Genomic DNA, 20,760 nt, shown 5'->3' on the forward strand with positions numbered 1-20,760 from the left:
TGCAAATCACATTTAATTGCCTGACAGAGGGTTCATCGAACCACCTTCACAATAATTCTCTATTACTCCAACCTCGTTCAGCTCGCGGAAAAAAAACTCCTATAGCTTCCCGTACTAGTTCTGATTTCCCTTATCTTATTATGGTGATTGTTTCTCCTTATGTAGGTCGGCGTCAACAAAATATTTTCGATTTGGAGGAGAAAGTAGGTCATTGAAATTCCGTGAGAAGATTCCACTGCAAAGAAAAATACCTTTGTTTCAATGATGTCCATCCCAAATCCTGTATCATTTCAGTGATACTTTCTCTCCTATTTCGCGATAATACAAAACGTGTGCTACCCCTCTTTGAACTTTCTCGACGTACTCCATCAATCCTGTCTGGTAAGAACACCATACCGGGCAGCAGTATTTTAAAAGTGGACTGACAAGCGTAGTGTAGGCAGTCTCTTTAGTAGATCCGTTACATTTTCTTAGTGCCCTGTCAGTAAAACGCGATCTTTGGTCAGCCTCCCCCACAACATTTTCTATGTGTTCCTTCCGATTTAAGTTGTTCATAATTGTAATTCCTAGGTATTTCGTTTAATTTACGGCCTTTAGATTTGACTGATTTATCGTGTAACCGGAGTTTAACGGATTCCTCTTAGCACTCACCTGGACGGCCTCACACTTTTTGTTATTTAGGGTAATCGCAAATTTTCGCACCATACAGATAACTCTTCTAAATCTTTTGCAATTTGTTTTGGTCTTCTATTGACTTTACTAGTCGATAAACGACAGCGTCATCTGCAAAAAACCTAAGGCGGCTGCTCACATTGTCTCCTAAATCATTTATATAGATTAGGAACAGCAAAGCGCCTATAACACTACCTTGGAGAACGCCAGAAATCACTTCTATTTTTCTCGATTACTTCGAAGTGTGGCATCTCTGACAGGAAATCACGAATCCAGTCACATAACTGGGACGATATTCTATAATCAAGCAATTTCACTACAAGCCGCCGGTGTGGTACAGTGTCAAAAGCCTTTTGGAAATCTAGAAATACGGAATCAATTTGAAATCCCTTGTCAAAAGCACTCAACACTTCGTGTGAGTAAAGAGCTAGTTGTGTCTCACGAGAACGACGTTTTCTAAATCCGTGTTGACTGTATGACAATAGAATGAAGGCTTTCACGACCGGGTGACATGGCTGTTGATATACTTTCCGGGATGTGAGGTCGTGGTCCAAGAACTTTTTCTGCTCCTTACGTTTCGTCCAGGACTGCGCTGGACTTCCTCAGAGGCGCTGACTCAGCGGAGCAGCGCCTCTGAGGAAGTCCAGCGCAGTCCTGGACGAAACGTAAGGAGCAGAAAAAGTTCTTGGACCACGACCTCACATCCCGGAAAGTATATCAACAGCCATGTATGACAATAGACCATTTTCTACGAGGTAATTCATAATGTTCGAACACAATATACACACCTCAAAAAAGGTTTTGCATCACCTCCGTTCCGAGAGTTCCGAAACCTGCATAAAAAATTTGAATAGAGATCAACATAAACATAATTTCCGCTCTTTTTATTGTTCATGAAAACCACACATTGCATTTTGTACCACCATACAGCTAGACCCTCAGAGTTGGTGGTCCAGACTGATGTACATTCCAGTACCTCTAATACCCAGTAGCACGTACTCTTGTACTGATGCATGCCTGTATTCGTCGTGGCATACTATCCACAAGTTCATCAAGGCGCTGTCCACATTGTCCCACTCCTCAACGGCGATTCGGCGTAGATCCCTCAGAATAGTTGGTGGGTCACGTAGTCCGTAAACAGCCCTTTTCAATCTACCCCAGGCATGTACGATACGGTTCACGTCTGGAGAACATGCTGGCCACTTCATTAGAGTGATGTCGTTATCCTGAAGGAAGTCATTCTCAAGATGTGCACGATGGGGCGCGAATTGTCGTCCATGAAGACGAATGCCTCACCAGTATGCTGCCGATATGGTCGTACTATCGGTCGGAGGATACCATTCACGTATCGTACAGCCGTAACGGCGCCTTCCATGTCCACCAACGGCGTACGCCGGCCCCACATAATGCCACACCAAAACAGCAGGGAACCTCCACCTTGCTGCACTCGCTAGACAGTGTGTCTAAGGCGTTCAGCCTGACCGGGTTGCCTCCAAACGCGTCTCCGACGATTGTCTGGTTGAAGGCATAAGTGACACTCATCGATGAAGAGAACGTGATGCCAATCCTGAGCGGTCCATTCGGCAAGTTGTAGGGCTCATCTGTACCGCTCTGCGTGGTGTCGTGGTTGCAAAGATGGACTTCGCTATGGACGTCGGGAGTGAAGTTGCGCATCATGCAGCCTATTGCGTGAGTCGTAACACGATGTCCTGTGGCTGCAAAGAAAGCATCATTCAACATGGTGGCGCTGCTGTCAGGGTTCCTCCGACCCGTAATCCATAGGTAGCGGTCGTCCACTGTAGACCTTGGGTGGCCTGAGCGAGGCATGTCATCGACAGTTCCTGTCTCTCTGTATCTCCTCCATGTCCGAACAACATCGCTTTGGTTCACTCCGAGACGCCTGGACACTTCCTTTGTTGAGAGCCCTTCCTGTCACAAAGTATGCGGACGCGATCGAACCGCGGTATTGACCGTCTAGGCATGGTTGAACTACAAACAACACGTGACGTGTACCTCCTTCTTGGTGGAATGACTGGAACTGATCGGTTGTCGGACCCCTCGGTCAAATAGGCGCTGTTCATGCATGATTGTTTACAACTTTGGGCGGGTTTCAGCTCGTGGTCGTGCGGTAGCGTTCTCGCTTCCCGCGCCCGGGTTCCTGCGTTAGATTCCCGGCGGGGTCAGGGATTTTCTCTGCCTTGTGATGACTGGGTGTTGTGTGATGTTCTTAGGTTAGTTAGGTTTAAGTAGTTCTATGTTATAAGGGACTGATGACCATAGATGTTAAGTCCCATAGTGTTCAGAGCCATTTGAACCATTGGGCGGGTTTAGTGACATCTCTGAACAGTTCAAATGGGTCTGAGCACTATGGGATTTAACTGATGCGGTCATCAGTCCCCTAGAACTTAGAACTACTTAAAACTAACTAACCTAACGACATCACACACATCCACGCCCGAGGCAGGATTCGAACGTGCGACCGTAGCGGTCGCGCGGTTCCAGACTGTAGCGCCTAGAACCGCTCGACCAGTCCGGCCGTCATCTGAACAGTCAAAGGGACTGTGTCTCTGATACAATATCCACAGTCAACTTTTATCTTCAGGAGTTCTAGGAACCGGAGTGATGCAAAACTTTTTTTGATATGTGTATCTTCCAAAATCCTGTTGCATATCGACGTTTATGATATGGACCTGTCATTTAGTGGATTACTTCTACTACCTTTCTTGAATAATGGTGTGACCTGTGCAACTTTCCACGCGTTGGTACGGATCTTTCGTCGAGGGAACGGTTGCATATGATTGTTAACTATGAAGCTATTGTATCAGCATACTCTGAAAGGAACCTAACTGCATTCAGTCTGGACCGGAAGACTTGCTTTTGTTAAGTGATTTATGTTGCTTCACTACTGCGAGGATGCTTACCTTACTCATGCTAGCAGCTGTTCTTTATTCGAATTCTGCAATATTACTTCGTCTTCTCTGATGAAGAAATTTCGAAATGCTGTGTTTAGTAACTCTGCCTAGGCAGCACCGTCGTCGATAGTATTAGCATACTCCACATACGACCAGAATCTCTTTGGGTTTTCTGCCAGGTTTCGGGACAAAGTTTCGTTGTGAAATCTCTTATAAATCTCTCGCATTGAAGTCCGCGTTAAATTTCGAGCTTCTGCAAAAGATCGCCAATATTGGAGATTTTGCGTCCGCTTAAATTTGCCATATTTTTAGTTGTTGCTGCAATAGTGTTCCGACCCGTTTTGTGTAGGGAGGAGGACAGCTTCGTCGTTTGTTAATTTATTTTCAATAAATCTCTCAATTGCTGCCGATAATACTTCTTTGAATTTAAGCCACGTCTGGTCTACACTTACTGGCACATTGTTAATTTGTAAGGAATGGAGATTGTCTCCCAGGAAGGCGTCAAGTGAATTTTTATCTGCTTTTTTTGAATAGGTATATTTTTGTTTATTTTTGGAATATTTGGGGGTTGCAATATTCAATCTCGCTACGACAACCTGTGTTCACTAATACCTGTATCCGTTTTGATGCTCCTTATTAACTCAGGATTAATTGTTGCTAAGAGGTCATGTGTGTTTTCACAACAGTTTACTATTCGCGTGAGCTCATGAACTGCCGGCCGCGGTGGTCTCGCGGTTCTAGGCGCGCAGTCCGGAACCGTGTGGCTGCTACGGTTGCAGGTTCGAATCCTGCCTTGGGCATGGATGTGTGTGATGTCCTTAGGTTAGTTAGGTTTAAGTAGTTCTAAGTTCTAGGGGACTGATGACCACAGCTGTTAAGTCCCGTAGTGCTCAAAGCCATTTGAACCATTTGAACCAGCTCATGAACTAACTGCTCGAAATAATTTTGAGAGAATGACTTTACCACAATTTCGGATGATGTTTCATGCGTACTTCTGTAATTAAACATGTATTTTGGCCAAGATATCGAGGGTACATTATAGTCACCATTAACTGTAAGAATCGGGTACGTGTTTGAAATCAATCTCAAGTTTTCATTGAACCCTCCAGCAATTGTATCATCTGAATTGGGAGGTCGGTAAAATGATCTAGTTATTATTTTATTCCGACTACCAAGAATGGCCTCTGCCCATACTAACTCACAGGAAGTATCTATTTCAATTTCGCGACAAGTTAAACTACTTATAAGAGCAAGAAACACGCCACCACCAACTGTGCTTAGCCTATCCTAAGCCGGCGTTACGCCCCCATATTCAGGCCCACACTGAGATGTCGCCACAGCAACAAAACATTCGCGATCATAGTCAATGGAAAACGAAATGACATTTGGCAGCCGCTCGCCTTTATCTCTTGGAAGTGACGCCAATGCAGCAACAATACAGTGCGTTTGGTAGAGAATTGTTAGCTCTCTGCACCACTATAAAATACTTTCACACGCAGCTTCAGATCGCAGTTTTCAATATATACACACCATAAGCTTCTAACATTTGCATTCCGGCAGAATAACGATAAGTGTTCTCCACGACAATATAACCAGCTGGAGGTTATCTCACAGTTTTCCACGACATTCGGCACATTTTTAGTCTGAATAATTTTTTGCGGACTGTTTATCACGAATAAGCACTGTTACATAGATGGTTGACTTTACGCAGCCGGCCAAGCCCAAGAATGTGACACAGAGCTTCATGATTGGCTGGGTGACGTTAAGTCGGACTTACAGTTCAAGCTTCTTTGAAGTTCCAGCCTCAGATACTCGAGTTCATTGTAATGTTTCTCATGGTAAGACCTAGCCGTTTGAGCTAGCACCACTCTGCAGACAAATGTTTCAATATGTGCATAATCTGTGCCAGCCGGGAGTTAAGACGTTGGTAAAACTACACTCCTGGAAATTGAAATAAGAACACCGTGAATTCATTGTCCCAGGAAGTGGAAACTTTATTGACACATTCCTGGGGTCAGATACATCACATGATCACACTGACAGAACCACAGGCACATAGATACAGGCAACAGAGCATGCACAATGTCGGCACTAGTACAGTGTATATCCACCTTTCGCAGCAATGCAGGCTGCTATTCTCCCATGGAGACGATCGTAGAGATGCTGGATGTAGTCCTGTGGAACGGCTTGCCATGCCATTTCCACCTGGCGCCTCAGCTGGACCAGCGTTCGTGCTGTACGTGCAGACCGCGTGAGACGACGCTTCATCCAGTCCCAAACATTCTCAATGGGGGACAGATCCGGAGATCTTGCTGGCCAGGGTAGTTGACTTACACCTTCTAGAGCACGTTGGGTGGCACGGGATACATGCGGACGTGCATTGTCCTGTTGGAACAGCAAGTTCCCTTGCCGGTCTAGGAATGGTAGAACGATGGGTTCGATGACGCTTTGGATGTACCGTGCACTATTCATTGTCCCCTCGACGATCACCAGAGGTGTACGGCCAGTGTAGGAGATCGCTCCCCACACCATGATGCCGGGTATTGGCCCTGTGTGCCTCGGTCGTATGCAGTCCTGATTGTGGCTCTCACCTGCACGGCGCCAAACACGCATACGACCATCGTTGGCACCAAGGCAGAAGCGACTCTCATCGCTGAAGACGACACGTCTCCATTCGTCCCTCCATTCACGCCTGTCGCGACACCACTGGAGGAGGGCTGCACGATGTTGGGGCGTGAGCGGAAGACGGCCTAACGGTGTGCGGGACCGTAGCCCAGCTTCATGGAGACGGTTGCGAATGGTCCTCGCCGATACCCCAGGAGCAACAGTGTCCCTAATTTGCTGGGAAGTGGCGGTGCGGTCCCCTATGGCACTGCGTAGGATCCTACGGTCTTGGCCTGCATCCGTGCGTCGCTGCGGTCCGGTCCCAGGTCGACGGGCACGTGCACCTTCCGCCGACCACTGGCGACAACATCGATGTACTGTGGAGACCTCACGCCCCACGTGTTGAGCAATTCGGCGGTACATCCACCCGGCCTCCCGCATGCCCACTATACGCCCTCGCTTAAAGTCCGTCAACTGCAGATACAGTTCACGTCCACGCTGTCGCGGCATGCTACCAGTGTTAAAGACTGCGATGGAGCTCCGTATGCCACGGCAAACTGGCTGACACTGACGGCGGCGGTGCACAAATGCTGCACAGCTAGCGCCTTTCGACGGCCAACACCGCGGTTCCTGGTGTGTCCGCTGTGCCGTGCGTGTGATCATTGCTTGTACAGCCTTCTCGCAGTGTCCGGAGCAAGTATGGTGGGTCTGACACACCGGTGTCAATGTGTTCTTTTTTCCATTTCCAGGAGTGTATTTTGCAGTCTCTGGCAAGGAGTGGAGACGGATTGCCAACAGTGGGCCCACACATGTAAGCAACGTCAGTGTAGTAAAATAGCATGGCATGCATACAATACCAAGAAGCAGGTTCCCTGATAATGACGGAGAGATTTGCACATATATAAACACTGATGTCAGGCCACTGCCCCCCTCTGAAGGGCAACGTTACTTACTAACCGTTGCGGACAGTTTTACATGTTGGCAGAGACGATTACAGTTGATAACATCTCCACCGAGACTCTAGCCAAAGCATTTATTATTGGGATCTCACTGCATTTACTGTTGGAATCTGACAATATGGAAACTTGTTTAAAACTGCCGCAGTATGCCAACCACTAACACCTAATACTCATCTTCTTCATCTGCCAAAGAGTTCTTCAGTCTTGCAATAGTATTCAATTCTTTGTTACCTTGCTATGTGCTGACGCTGTAATATGTTGCGTCGGTATTTTCTTGACATGATTTTGTTGGTAAATGATTATTATTTCGACTGATATTTTACGACACCAACTGTTATCTTACAACGATATTGACATATTGCACCACCTGCACTCGTTACGTGGCACTTTTCCAAAATTAAATTTGATTGAGCACTTAGATTCAATATTCATATTTTTCCCTCTTAGAATTTTGTCTTTACACTGTGAATTATCTCCCTATTCATGAACATACCTCTACATCACTCATATCGTCTTCACTCTGTAGTCGTCTGCTGCCTCGACGACATCTGACTGTCTCTCACTATTTTTCACTGTTCTTGACGTCAAATCTAGAAGTATATCTTCCCATGTGAAGCTCAGGGTACCATCCCTAGATTATTTGCGCCACTTGGCACGTGTCATACAGTGTTTCTACACAAGGAACAAAAATAAATGCATTATTCTTTCAATGATTTGGATTTTGGGTAGCATCCCAAGATCTTTTGCGCCACTTGGTACGTGTTATGCTGTGTTTCTACACACCGAACAAAAATTAATGCTCTTTCAGTGATTTTGATTAGTGAAGGGTGCTTTCTTCTAATCATTCTACTACATACCCTGCGGTTTGACGCCAGGGTCACTTTATCTGCTATCGTAGTGCTATAACGTCTACTTGTTTGTCACTGTATCACTTGGAAGTTGCCCGCCCCGGATAGCTGAGTGGTCAGCGCGACAGACTGTCAATCTTAAGGGCCCGGGTTCGATTCCCGGCTGGGTCGGAGATTTTCTCTGCTCAGGGACAGTCGGCTCTCAGCCGTGGCAGCGTGCGGACGGCCCCGCGCGCCGGCCCCGTGCTCCGCTGCAGGCGTTGTTTACTTCCCTGTCGTAGCTTTAAGGCTTGTGTCCGTCTACCGTGAACATGTCGAGCGCTTACCGCCGTGCGACCCTTAAAGTTTCCTTCCCAGCTGAACATGCGCGACCTCGTGCACATGAAGTTGAAACGTTCCTACGTGAAGAAGTCCGTTTAGATCCTACCCACGTTCTCCATTTTTCGATCACGAGTAGTGTCGTTCATATTAAAATGACAAACACCGAGGTGTGTGAAGATGTTATTCGCCGCCATGCCAATGGACTTTAGTTCAAATACTCTGATGGTCACGTCGGAGCTGTAACACTTGAACTCGCAGAGTACGCTCAACGCACGATTAGGGTGTTTGAACTACCTTTTGAAGTGCCGAAGGACGTAGTTGTCTCTGTGTTACAACCATACAGTAACGTCATCGGTTACATCGAGGAAAAATGGCAAACCTTCACGACCTACCATGTCCTTAATGGTGTGCGTCAGGTCAAAATTGAACTGAAAAAACATATACCATCATACCTGACAATTGGCGGGGTGCGAGCCATTGTCATGTACTACGGCCAACCCCGAACATGTGCGGGTTGTGGACAAGAAGGCCACGTCAGATCCGACTGCATGCGACGCCGCCTGATCCAGACGCTGGTCGGACAGGAAGCGTCCCCAGCGGTGATCACTCAGATCCCTGTCACATAAGCCAAGGTTGCCCAGGAAGGTAGCACCTCTACACAGGGTCTTCCTGCTCCGTTGACGTCGTCTGATCAGGTAGATGCAACCGCTACTGAGATTCCTTCTGAGGTGCCACAGACGCCAGATCCTGACCTGCCGCATCATCGCAGCACTGTGACTGAAAATGCTACTGAGATGGACGTTGATCCGGGAGTGGTACCTACTTCTGCTTTCCTACAGACTGGTCCGGAATCAGACGAAAGCCACCCGCAATCAGACTCGGAACGACCTGTTCCAAAACAAGGGTCGACACGAAAGAGAAAGAAACGTAGCCGTACACCCCTACATGAATCCATTCTACGGATGGATACCGGGGATGCAGAACTGAATATGGACGACAAACCGCTCTACGATGACCAAAAGTCTGATGCGAACGACCCGCCACAGGCGACCACAGGCAACGAACACCCCTCCTTACTGGCGCGGTCGCCCCCACAAGTCGACGTTGAAGAGAGTCTATCCGCTGAGCCGAAAACTACATCTCCTCTCCACATGGGTGATGTACACAGCCGGTACCCTACCGCAGTACCAGTCTGCTGGGCAGACGACGTGGAGATCGAAGGGACTGGGGTGGACGGTGCTGATGATGGGGCGCTCCCATCAAGATCCACGACCTCTCGCTCCTTAAGAAGCAACTCCACCTGTGCCTGTGGGACTCCAACACCAGCATTATGGTGTCGCAACGATTAGCCTCGCGACCATTCGTGCGCCCCACAAACTAACGCTGCTCCGCGATATGATTTATGATGCGGTTATTGATATTGCGCTTTTTCAGGAAGTGCATGTCGCCGATTTTTCACCACCACATGGCTTCACGGCGCATCTTTCTCCAGCTTCGGACACCGGTAGTGGTGTTGCCAACATCCTACGAGAAGGTCTTCCTGCAGAAGATGTCCTATACCTCCCCAACGGCGGGGGTATGGCCCTTACTCTCTGTGGTGTACGCATCGTCAACATTTATGCGCCGTCGGGCTCCAGCTACCGTCGTGAACGCAATGCCTTCTTCGCAGATGAAGTTACACCCCTTTTTATGGGACCACACGATGACTGGGTCATGGGTGGAGACTTCAACTGCACCCAGCGACCTCAGGATCAATTGCCGCGTCACTCACCATGCGCAGCTCTGGAAACAGTCGTGACACGGCTACAATTTGTCGACACGCGGAGACATGTTTACGATGACCTTGTGGGCTTTACGTGCTACACTGAGCACTCCTCTAGCCGACTGGATCGCATCTACATGTCGCGATCCCTAATTCAACACACTCGACAGGCTGAAATCTGGCCTGTTGCTGTTTCATATCATGAGGCTTACTTCTGTGACGTTGTTCTCACAAGACAGGCAGTATAGCACGGACGTGGTTTAGGGAAACTGAACACGGCACTTCTTAATTCACCAGACTGTCGACTTCTAATAGAAGACACTTGGATCTCATGTAATAGACGCCGTCTCACGTATCCGTCTACCATATCCTGGTGGATCCAGTGTGCAAAACCTGCTCTTCGAAAAACTTTCATCCGTTATGGCAAAGATGTTGTCGCCTGGAGGAAGAGCACTATGGACTTTTACTACAGGATCCTACGAGAATGCTCCACGATGCCAGCCTCCCATACAAGGATGAACCATGCTAAGGCCCAAATCTCCAATCTCATGCGAAGCCATTTGGAAGGAGCGATAGTACGATCTCGTACTGCTGATTGCATGCCTCATGAACATCCATCTATGTACCATATCATCCAAGAACGCCAACATCGACGCCGAAAATTGATTCCCATCCTAACAGACCAAGAAGGGCGTCGCTACGTAACCCAATCTGCAATAGGGAATGTGCTTCACGCCCACTACCAGCACTTCCCCAAAGTTGATCGAGGAAGTCTCACAGCTCAACGTCGGCGGTATCCCGGGAGATGCGGCGATTGACTTGGTGTCAGAGGTGACATGATGAAGTCCGCGATGCGTTCCGGGCAGGAACCATCAATCGCTCCCCAGGACCCGACGGTCTTCCCCTCGAATTTTATCGCACCTTCCGTGATTTGTTAGAGTCCACCTTCACCTCCATCTGTCGGGAACTGATGTCTCCGGAAGTACCTGTGCCGGACGCTTTCATGGAAGGAATTATTATTCCTGTACATAAACCGCATGGTGGCAACAATATCAGTGATTATCGGCCCCTCACCCTCCTTAACAGTGATATGAAAATCTTCACTCGCCTTTTGGCGGCACGACTTCAAAACGTTGCCCGATATGTTGTGTCGCCAGACCAAGCATCTTTGAGAGGGGATAATAATATCAGCACGGCTTTATGCCGCTACAGGGATATGATCACCGTTACCCAGGCACAACGCCTCTCTGGGGCACTTGCATCTTTGGACTTTAGTCAAGCTTTTGATAGGGTTGACCATTCGTTCCTTACGGCCGTTCTCCACCATATGGGTTTCCCAGTCGCCGTTATCACGGTAGTGATACGCCTTCTGCGGGGTGCCTCTTCCAGGATTATGTACTATGGCAGACTCACTCCTCCGATAAAAATAGGTCGATCCGTACGTCAAGGTTGCCCTCTATCAGCGATTTTGTACGCCTTTTCCTTGGAATCCTTGCTATGTGGACTCAGACAACGTTTGGTAGGTTTGTCCATAGATCGATACCGATTCTGTTGCACTGCCTATGCTGACGATGTAGTCATCTGTTTACATAATGCCGACGAGGTTCGATCTGTTTTGACGTGGGTAGCGACTCATGGTGAGGCGTCGGGTAGCTCTTTAAACGTACGTAAGTCACAAGTTATGTTCATTGGCACGGGACTCCCTGTGGAGTGTGTTACACCTCTCGCCACCGTTGATACCATTCGCTGTTTGGGAATAGATTTTTCATCTGATCTCCGGCGTTCAGCCGCCATCAACTACCGACGCCTCCAGGTCTTATGGACCATCGCCTTCGATCCCTAGGTATTCTCCAACGAGCTCGTTATGTTGTTGTTGTTGTTGTTGTCTTCAGTCCTGAGACTGGTTTGATGCAGCTCTCCATGCTACTCTGTCCTGTGCAAGCTTCTTCATCTCCCAGTACCTACTGCAACCTACATTCTTCTGAATCTGCTTAGTGTATTCATCTCTTGGTCTACCTCTACGAATTTTACCCTTCACGCTGCCCTCCAATGCTAAATTTGTGATCCCTTGATGCCTGAGGACATGTCCTACCAACCGATATATATCGCATCCCGAGTTCCCCATGTAGCACAAGTTCTACCTTTCCCGCTTCCTGTGGCACGTCGCATGTTGGCAGCGATGGCATCTTTCGTCAGCTCTGGGCTGTTGTTCAAAGTTAACTATGCAACCCTTAGTCTTCCCCGTGAACGAGGTGGGATAGGTCTGTTTCACGTGCCGGATAGAGCTCGCGCCCTATTTGTCAGCTCCCAGATGACGGTATGGACACGTTGCCCAACGAGCCTCACTGGTCTCCTCCTGTCGGCATATTCGCCGGTCTCACTGTCAGCCCCAGTGATGATCTCGGATGTTCCGGCCCAGTTCCATTATATACGATACTGCTTTCTTGAACTCAGTTATCTACGCCTCACCTTACCAAGACAGCTTTTACTCAAGACAAAGGCAGTATACAATGTCCTCCAATTAGGTCGTCCACCTAACCCGATTGAACAAAAGTTCCCGCAGGTTGACTGGCGTCATGTATGGCGCGCGGTTTTCGCCCGTTTCCTTGACACGAATGTTCAATCTGTCTGGTACAGAACTGTCAAAGGTAAGCAAATCAACCAATTTCGCCTTCATCGTATCCACCTCCCCCAATCACCTCTCTGTTCCACGTGTGGACTGCCAGACAATGATGAGCATCGGTTTGTTTGCGGACCGGCGGCGGAGGTTTGGCGCTTGATTCGTCGTATTGTCGCTTTTCTAACGCGCGCGGGACATTCCGAATCGGATTACTCCCCTTTCATTATTATTTCCGGAACGTGAATATTTTCCTTGGACAAAGGCCAATGCTGTGAATTGGATTCGCGGACATGCTATTCGCTACCTATTTGGGCAAACTGTAGACTCTGTACTCGATTTTTGGACATACCTCAATGACCGTCATTATGTCGTTGTCCGTCACCCAAAATACAGACAATTTTTCTCGAACTTCCTTGGGAGTGCTTTCCACGACCCTCCTCGAAGCTGGAATGTGTTAAGCCAAGAGAGAAGAAGGTTTCCTGTTTGAACCAATGAACATTTCTGAACAATTGAACAGGACACATCAATTTCGAGAAGACGTGTCTCAACATATTACCAGCGGGGTGCAGAAGGCCTCTGATCAATTACACAACAAAACTAAAAAAAAACATAACAACAATAAAAATAAAATTCAGAAAAAGGAAGATTTTGTTTTGTTTGTAAGGATAGCCCTAACCTTGATTTACCATTTCCCCCCTGGTATATAGGCAGCTCTCTGGGGTAGGTTTAGTCAGGAGCCAACGCCTGAAGTGGACCAGATCTTTTTGTTATAGGATGAAAAGTGGCGGTGGCACTTAGTTTTTTTAGTTCCATTTTATTAAAGGCTTTTCAAAAAGAACAAAAAAACAAAAAAAGAAAAAACAAAAAAGTGGTTATAAAAAAAGGGACTGGGTGTTGTGTTGTCCTAATCATCATCATTTCATCCCCATCGGCGCGCAAGTCACCGAAGTGGCGTCAAATCGAAAGGCTTGCACCAGGCGAGCGGTCTACCCGACGGGAGGCCCTCGTCACACGCCATTATTATTACTTGGAAGCTGTGAATAATACTGCTGCCTCTTCTCTTTCGTCCAGAGGTACGCCACCCCGTTGTCGTCCAACATTAGCGACGACGTGCGGAAGCGGCTGGCCATCGCGCGGGCGCTGCTCACCAACCCAGACATCCTGCTGCTGGACAGCTGCTTCTCCTCCATGGCGCCAGATGTCGAGGGCGCCCTGCTTAGCGCCATAGCTGAGGTGCGTCTGCTCTCACCGACTCGGATCCAATTGTTTTCTATTAACCAGCAAATCAGATCTGTATATGGGCCAGAGTCGCGATTAAGAAGAAATCACAGAGTGTACGTACGAATGCGTGGTATCGTGGAGATGTGACTGAATAAAATCGTCTCTGGATTCCAACCACGTCAAGTAGTTGTAGCTACGTCAGCGAGATTTCGGCCGAGTGTTCCTCAGCCATTGTCAAGTGGTAAGTGATTGACAGTGGGCGAGGAGACTCGACCCGACATGTAATCACTTGATGTGGCTGGAAGTCTGCGACAATTTTATTTACAAATTGTACGTTGTCCCTGCATTCACTCCACTTTATACTTGCACCATCAAACAATACCACCACTTGCAAAGTAGGTTAGAAATCAGATTAATAATGTTGCTCACGAAGCATATGTTCACTTTATCGGGCAACAACAAAGTTATTGACTGTGGATGGTATCGTCAGAATGGAAATAATGAAGTCACTGTAAAAAAGTCATTACTTTTGTCACTTATCTTGAATGGATTCCCACGTAGATTTCGTCGAAGTTTTTATGGCTCATCCTGTTGATTCTAGGGTGATTTCACTTTGACTGCTAGAATGTCCAGATCTGTATTTTAGCAATATTTGAAGACCTAGCAAATGCATTTTTCAGGAAATTCTTAATGATCAAACAATTCCAGATCAGAACAATGGTATGGTAGAAATCATTTTTGACTTGGTGTTCACGATCCACATTTTTATTAAACTTCTTGTAAATTCACATATACTTCTTCTTAATTATCACATCATGAAGAAAACAGTTTTGTATCAATCTTCATATATTTAATTTCCACTTTAACCAAACACAAGACTTGACTGTTCTTTTACAAAGCGAAATAACAACTTCTGCAAAGTGAAACAAAAACTGCTCTGAGCGCATTCGCAGCAAAACGGTTACAAGTAAGTCAAAGATTATGACAGTCTCACAGAAATGAATACACACAAGAACCATATCACTGTAATATATCGATACATCGCAGTACCTAAACATTAATAAAACCAAATGTCAATATTGTCACAAAAATGTGTCTGTTACTTCGCAGAAAAGTAGTACGTCATTACTGGTATCGAGAACTGGGGTTGGAGTGCCGTAATGGTCACGTAAATAAAGAACCATTACAACCGTCATTAAACGAAAATTTACAGCTTGCAGTGACAGTGGTACTTATCCATTTCCGATGTAGTTAATTTCAACCGCAAGGAATGCTACCTCGTCTAAATCCCAAACTATAACTCCTGTTTCAATCAATGACGAGAAATTGAAAAAAAAAAAAAAAAAACAACTTAGACAGAGCCGAACAGTATCCAGTGTTGGTTAAAAATTCGCCAAATCGCCTGTTATACAAAGTTCTCATTGTTGTCACTACCTCCTATCCGTGATGTCTACTTCACGTAGTACCGGCTGAGATGGCGCAGTGGTTAACACACTAGACTCGCTTTCGGAAGGGCGACGGTTCAAATCCGCGCCTGGTAATCCCGATTTAGGTTCTCCGTGGGTTCCCTAAATCGCTCAGGCGAAAACGGGGACGGTTCTCAAGAAACCGCAAGACCAGTTTCCTTTCCCATCCTTCCCTAATCCGAGCTTGTGCTCCGACTCTAAAGACCTCGTTGTTGAGGCGACGATAAACACTCTTCCTTCCTTCGTTCCTTTAACGTCATATAGCTGGTAATGAATGTTGCGCGATGTGCCATGTTGAAGGAGATACATAGTCTTAAGTGGGCTAACGGTTGCTCACTGCTGTCATGAATAAAGGAAGGTACTTTATTGAGTTGATTAAAAGAAGCATCATCGAGCAAAGGATTAATATTTCGGAAACGGCATTCTTATATTGTCTATTCGTGTGCCACTGAGATGAAAGTCTATAGGCTAATGGGTGGAGTAACGGTACAGCTGCGAAAAAATGTCATGATACTTTCAGAACAGATCATATCTTTGACATTTGTTCCGTTAGTTATTTACATGTTCTGTGGACAACTTGCTGCAACATGCAACATGTCAGTATGTCTACAATTAACATACATTTTCTCTGTGGACGCGCTGATCATTACACAACTGAATTTTTACTTGATTCTTAAATTTCAGTAAAATTTAATAAATGGAATGCAGCCACAGACTGGTAATTATCTATTCGGAAGTTCCTCTAGGTAAAAGGAGTTGTCAAACCAATTATTCAAATTTATTCAGAAACAGTTTTAATTTTCCGCCAATAGTTTCAGTTCTCGACGAAGGCGGTTGTATACTTTCCTGGTTGCATATTTTGCTGAATTAGAATTGACGAATAAAGAAAATTAAAGAAATACGGGAAATGAAGGAAGTAGAAGGGCATTCAGACATTTAAAAAATAAGATCGACAGAATGTACACAATGACTAAGCAGGTGTGGTTAGATGAAAAATGTAAGGGTATGGAACCATATATAACTAGGGGAAAGATAAATACCGCCTATAAGAAAATTTAAGAGGCCTTTGGAGAAAACAAAAGTAGCCGTACCGGTAACAAGAGCTCAAATGGAAAGCCATTATTAAGCAAAGATAGGAAAGCTGAAACATGGAAGGAACGTGTAGAAGAGCCATACAAGGGATATAAACTAGTAGGCAATATTACGGAATGAAAAGATAAAGTAAGTGAAGAAAATTCGAGGAAAAGTGGGAAGAGCACTGAAAGACCCAGATGGAAACAAGGCCCCTAGAGTAGATGTCATTCACTCAGAACTACTGAGATCCTTGGGAGAGCCAGCATTACAAAACTCTTCCATCTGGTGTACAAAATGTATGAGACAGGCAAAATTTTCTCAGTCTTCAAGAAGAATTAAATAATGCCAATTCCAAAGAAAGCAGTTTCTGACAGGTTACCGAACTATCAGTTTAACGCCATGATTGCAAAATAGTAACATGGATTCTTTACAGAAGAGTTGAAAAACTGGTAGAAGCCGACCTCGGGGAAGATCAGTCCGGATCCCGGAAAAATGCAGGAACCTGCGAGGCAATATTGACCATACAACTTATCTTAGAAGGTTGGTTCAGGAAAGGCAAACCTACGGTTATAGCATTTGTAGACTTAGAAAAAGCTTTTGACAATGTTGACTGGAATACTCTCTTTCAAATTCTAAATATGGCAGGGGTAAAACACAGGGAGCGAAGGTCTATTTACAGATTGTACAGAAACCAGATAGCAGTAATAAGAGTCGAAGGGACATGAAAGAGATGCAGTGGTTGGGAAGGGAGTAAGACAGGGTTGTAGCCTCTCCCCGATGTTTTCAATCTGTATATTGAGCAAGCAGTGAAGGAAACAATAGAGAAGTTCGGAGTAGGTATTAAAATCCATGGAGAAGAAATAAAAATTTCGAGGTCTGCCGGTGACATTGTAATTATGTCAGAGACAGTAAAGGACTTGGAAGAGCAGTTGAAGGGAACTGGCACTGTCTTAAAAGAAGGACGTAAGACGAACATCAACAAAATTAAAACAAGGAAAATGAAATATAGTCGAATTAAATCAAGTGATGCCGAGAGAATTAGATTGGGAAATGACGTGCTACAAGTAATAGATGGGTTTTGGTATTGGGTAGCAAAATAAGTACATGCGAATGCGGGATTTATTGAAGAACTTCATTGGTGGTTAGCAGTGAAGTCGAGACATCGTGTTGTCGCAATATTTCTCCAGGAAACTAGTCGAAATATTGCGACAGCGCGACATCATGGCTGGGCTCATGACGCCAGAAGGTTCCATCAAAGCAAAATAATGTGGCTGAAATAGACTGGATATTAAATACAGATTGGCAACAAGAAGAAAATCATATCTGAAAAAGAAGAATTTATCAACATGTAATATAAATTACAGTCTTCTCTCAAGTTATTTGTCTGGGATGTTGCCATGTACGAAAGTGAACCACTGACAATAAACAGTTCAGAATAAGAGAGAATAGAAGCTTTTAAAATCTATACATTCAAAAGAATGCTAAAGAATAACTAATGAGAAGGTTCTGAATCAGACTAGGGTAATTGGAAATTTATGGCGCAATTTGGATAAAAGAAGACACGGGGTGTGACACCGATGCTCAGAGGAATGATTTAGCAGCAGCATAATTTGCTTGATTTTGCGCACGCAATGGCCTAATTGCCTAACTTCAATGCTACTTATCTCGGAAACGGCACAGTGTTACGAATGTTTGCGGAACAACAACAACAACAACGTTAGCTGAGAAAAGCCTCGCAGGTAATGATGGACGATACTTAACATAACTATTAAAATAACACACGGACGTGGTGGCACACTGGACTCGCATCCGGAGGACGACGGTTCAAATCCGCGCCCGGCCACCCTGATTTAGGTTTTCTGTCACTTCCCTAAATCGCTTTAGGCAAGTGCCGGTATGGTTCCTTTGAAAGGCCACGGCCGACTTCCTTCCCCATCCTCCCCTAATCCGATGGGACCGATGACCTCGCTGTTTGGTCCCCGCCCCCAAATCAACCAACTTACTAAAATAACACTGCTATTGAGTTGTATCTATCAAAGATGTAATACTTGCTGTTGTGCCAGACGAAAGTACACTCAACACTATAACGGCGGATTCTTTGGTTTGCTCAGGGACGAGACTGAGTGCAACTATAACACATAAATATTAGTTCAGTTTATTAAGATGTAGATGTCATAATTTACTTAACTTGTAAACATTTACTTAACTTGTAAACAATCCACAGGAATGTTCTGAGTATTTACAACTGTCTCAGTATTAAAGTACCACTTGATTCAAACGAATCTACAAGTATCTTCACTTGAAGTATGATTGACGTAATGTCGTCTTGATCAGTGACTATGAACTGGGCCGAGCATTCCTCAGCTCTGCCGTCACTAGACGATCGATTGCGGTGGCACAACGAAGCTCTAGGAGGCATGGCTATGCCGGCGTTTTACATTCGTCGGTGTGGCATGGTGCGACCATTCTCTTCTGTGGTTTCATTGCGAGGTGCCAAACTTACATTGCACCACGTTCTGCGGACGACACCACACCACACAACACTCTCCTCTGCCCCCTACCCCTCCAAAATCAAAATCCACGCCGTCGCTAGGTATGGCGGATGCACGTGGCGACGTTGAAGTGTGTGTGTGTGTGTGGAGGGGGGGGGGGGGGTATAGGGACGGGAAAACCAACTGGATAAACCGATAATGGGATTTTAAACAAGTTCTGAATAACCGGTATTCTTCAGTATTTGTTTGTTCTCTGTTATAACAGATGTGGACCGGTATTTATCGGTATATGTTTGTTCTCTATTATAATAGGTGTTTTACTATAGTTAACAATTGAGTAAAAAACCAAAGCCATAGCAGTGGTGCTAAAATTTTTCGTTTTTAAATAAATTTGTTTGAAAACTGAGTGATTTGTACTTGTAAAATGTTAATTTATTTAAAATATTGCATTATTATAGAATATGGGAAAAGCTATCAGTGTTTTTAAAATAGAAATGCCAACAGGAATGAGAAACAACCACTTGGTATAAGAATTAGTACAGTATGGCTGAGGCAATAATGTCTCTGTTGCTGTGTGTTATGGCCCAAGATATGCATGCGCATGCAGTGTTCAAGACTTGCACCCACTTGGTCTGTATTATACTTTCTCAAAGTCGTCGCCATACAGCTGTTCTGTTGCAGAATGGCACCAACTCTAGTCTGGAAATATTTTCACAAAGTGATGTAGCAGTGATGTACAGTGTTTCATTTGCTTGACAATATTAACCATTTGTTTGCCATTTCTGTGACATAATGAAAGAGGTAGGAAATTATGGTAACAATAATAAATTAAAGACTTAACAACAGTTCATTCAACAATAACATAACGTAACTGATCTGCTGCCTGTGTCTACATAACATATAGTGCCTGCGCACATGACAGGGCACACATGGGGACATGGGGAGGGCGTTAGTGATGGGGTCCGCGGGCAGGCGCTGTGGGTGAAATGCTGAGCGCTGGAGCGGAAGTGCCGTTCTAAACTGAAGCCTACACTTCACATTTTTCCCAAATATTAAGCGGGGCCCCTTCACGCCCACACTTATATGGCGACCATTTAAAAAGACGTCACCTCTTCTTTGGTTAGTATCTAGAAAGAATTCCGCCGAAACTGTAGCGGTTGTAACCCTAAGAGAAGTATCACGATTGGGGAATTTTGAGTAAGCCCTACACATTTCTTTTGTTGTTCAAATTTGCTTCTTTTGCCAAAACTCAGCGGAGTTTACAGTTACTTCTAACTAACGTGTTGTGCAGACGCAATTGCAAAATAATTCTGAAACAGTACTTTATTAAGTGAGAAACTGAGAAAAGTAAGGAAATCATTTTATGAAAAAGCACATCCTGGTGCAAAATAAACATAGTAACTTCACTTAAGTTGTGTCAGAACCAGTAACATTTCTCGTTTCACCAGCTATCGATGGCCCTTAAAATAATAATACGGTAGATAATGAAGTTTTGCATAATAACCCTATTTCAAAATGCCCTCCTCCATTTGTGCTATCATTTGTCAAAATGTCATTTCCATAACTCAAACCTTTTATGAAATATGAAGAATGTTGTGGATATTTCACTCTGGTTTTACCGCTGGCTCGGCGCGATCGCAATTGAGTGTGCTAGGTCAGATGAAATTTCTCGAGATTGGTGATAGCTAGAGACAGCCACCCAAGTCTGACGAAAAATTCAATATGTTAGCTAAATTTGCATGTAATATGCACCAAACGCAAAATCATAGTGACCTCTATTTTTCATTGCAAACTGTTTCCAATTTATCG

At 45.3% G+C, this 20,760-nt stretch overlaps 1 protein-coding gene across 1 annotated transcript in view; it reads left to right on the plus strand.

Moving 5' to 3' along the window:
* The window catches only part of LOC126355531 (ATP-binding cassette sub-family B member 5-like), a 188,199-nt gene that overhangs the window by 17,453 nt on the left and 149,986 nt on the right, over positions 1 to 20,760 (plus strand). The window contains exon 4 of the mRNA XM_050005875.1: positions 13,770 to 13,931. Coding sequence (XP_049861832.1) covers positions 13,770 to 13,931 — 162 coding nt within the window. The remainder of the gene's footprint in view (positions 1 to 13,769; positions 13,932 to 20,760) is intronic.

Source organism: Schistocerca gregaria, chromosome 3, assembly GCF_023897955.1.
Source record: "Schistocerca gregaria isolate iqSchGreg1 chromosome 3, iqSchGreg1.2, whole genome shotgun sequence".
NCBI classification, from domain to species: domain Eukaryota; kingdom Metazoa; phylum Arthropoda; class Insecta; order Orthoptera; family Acrididae; genus Schistocerca; species Schistocerca gregaria.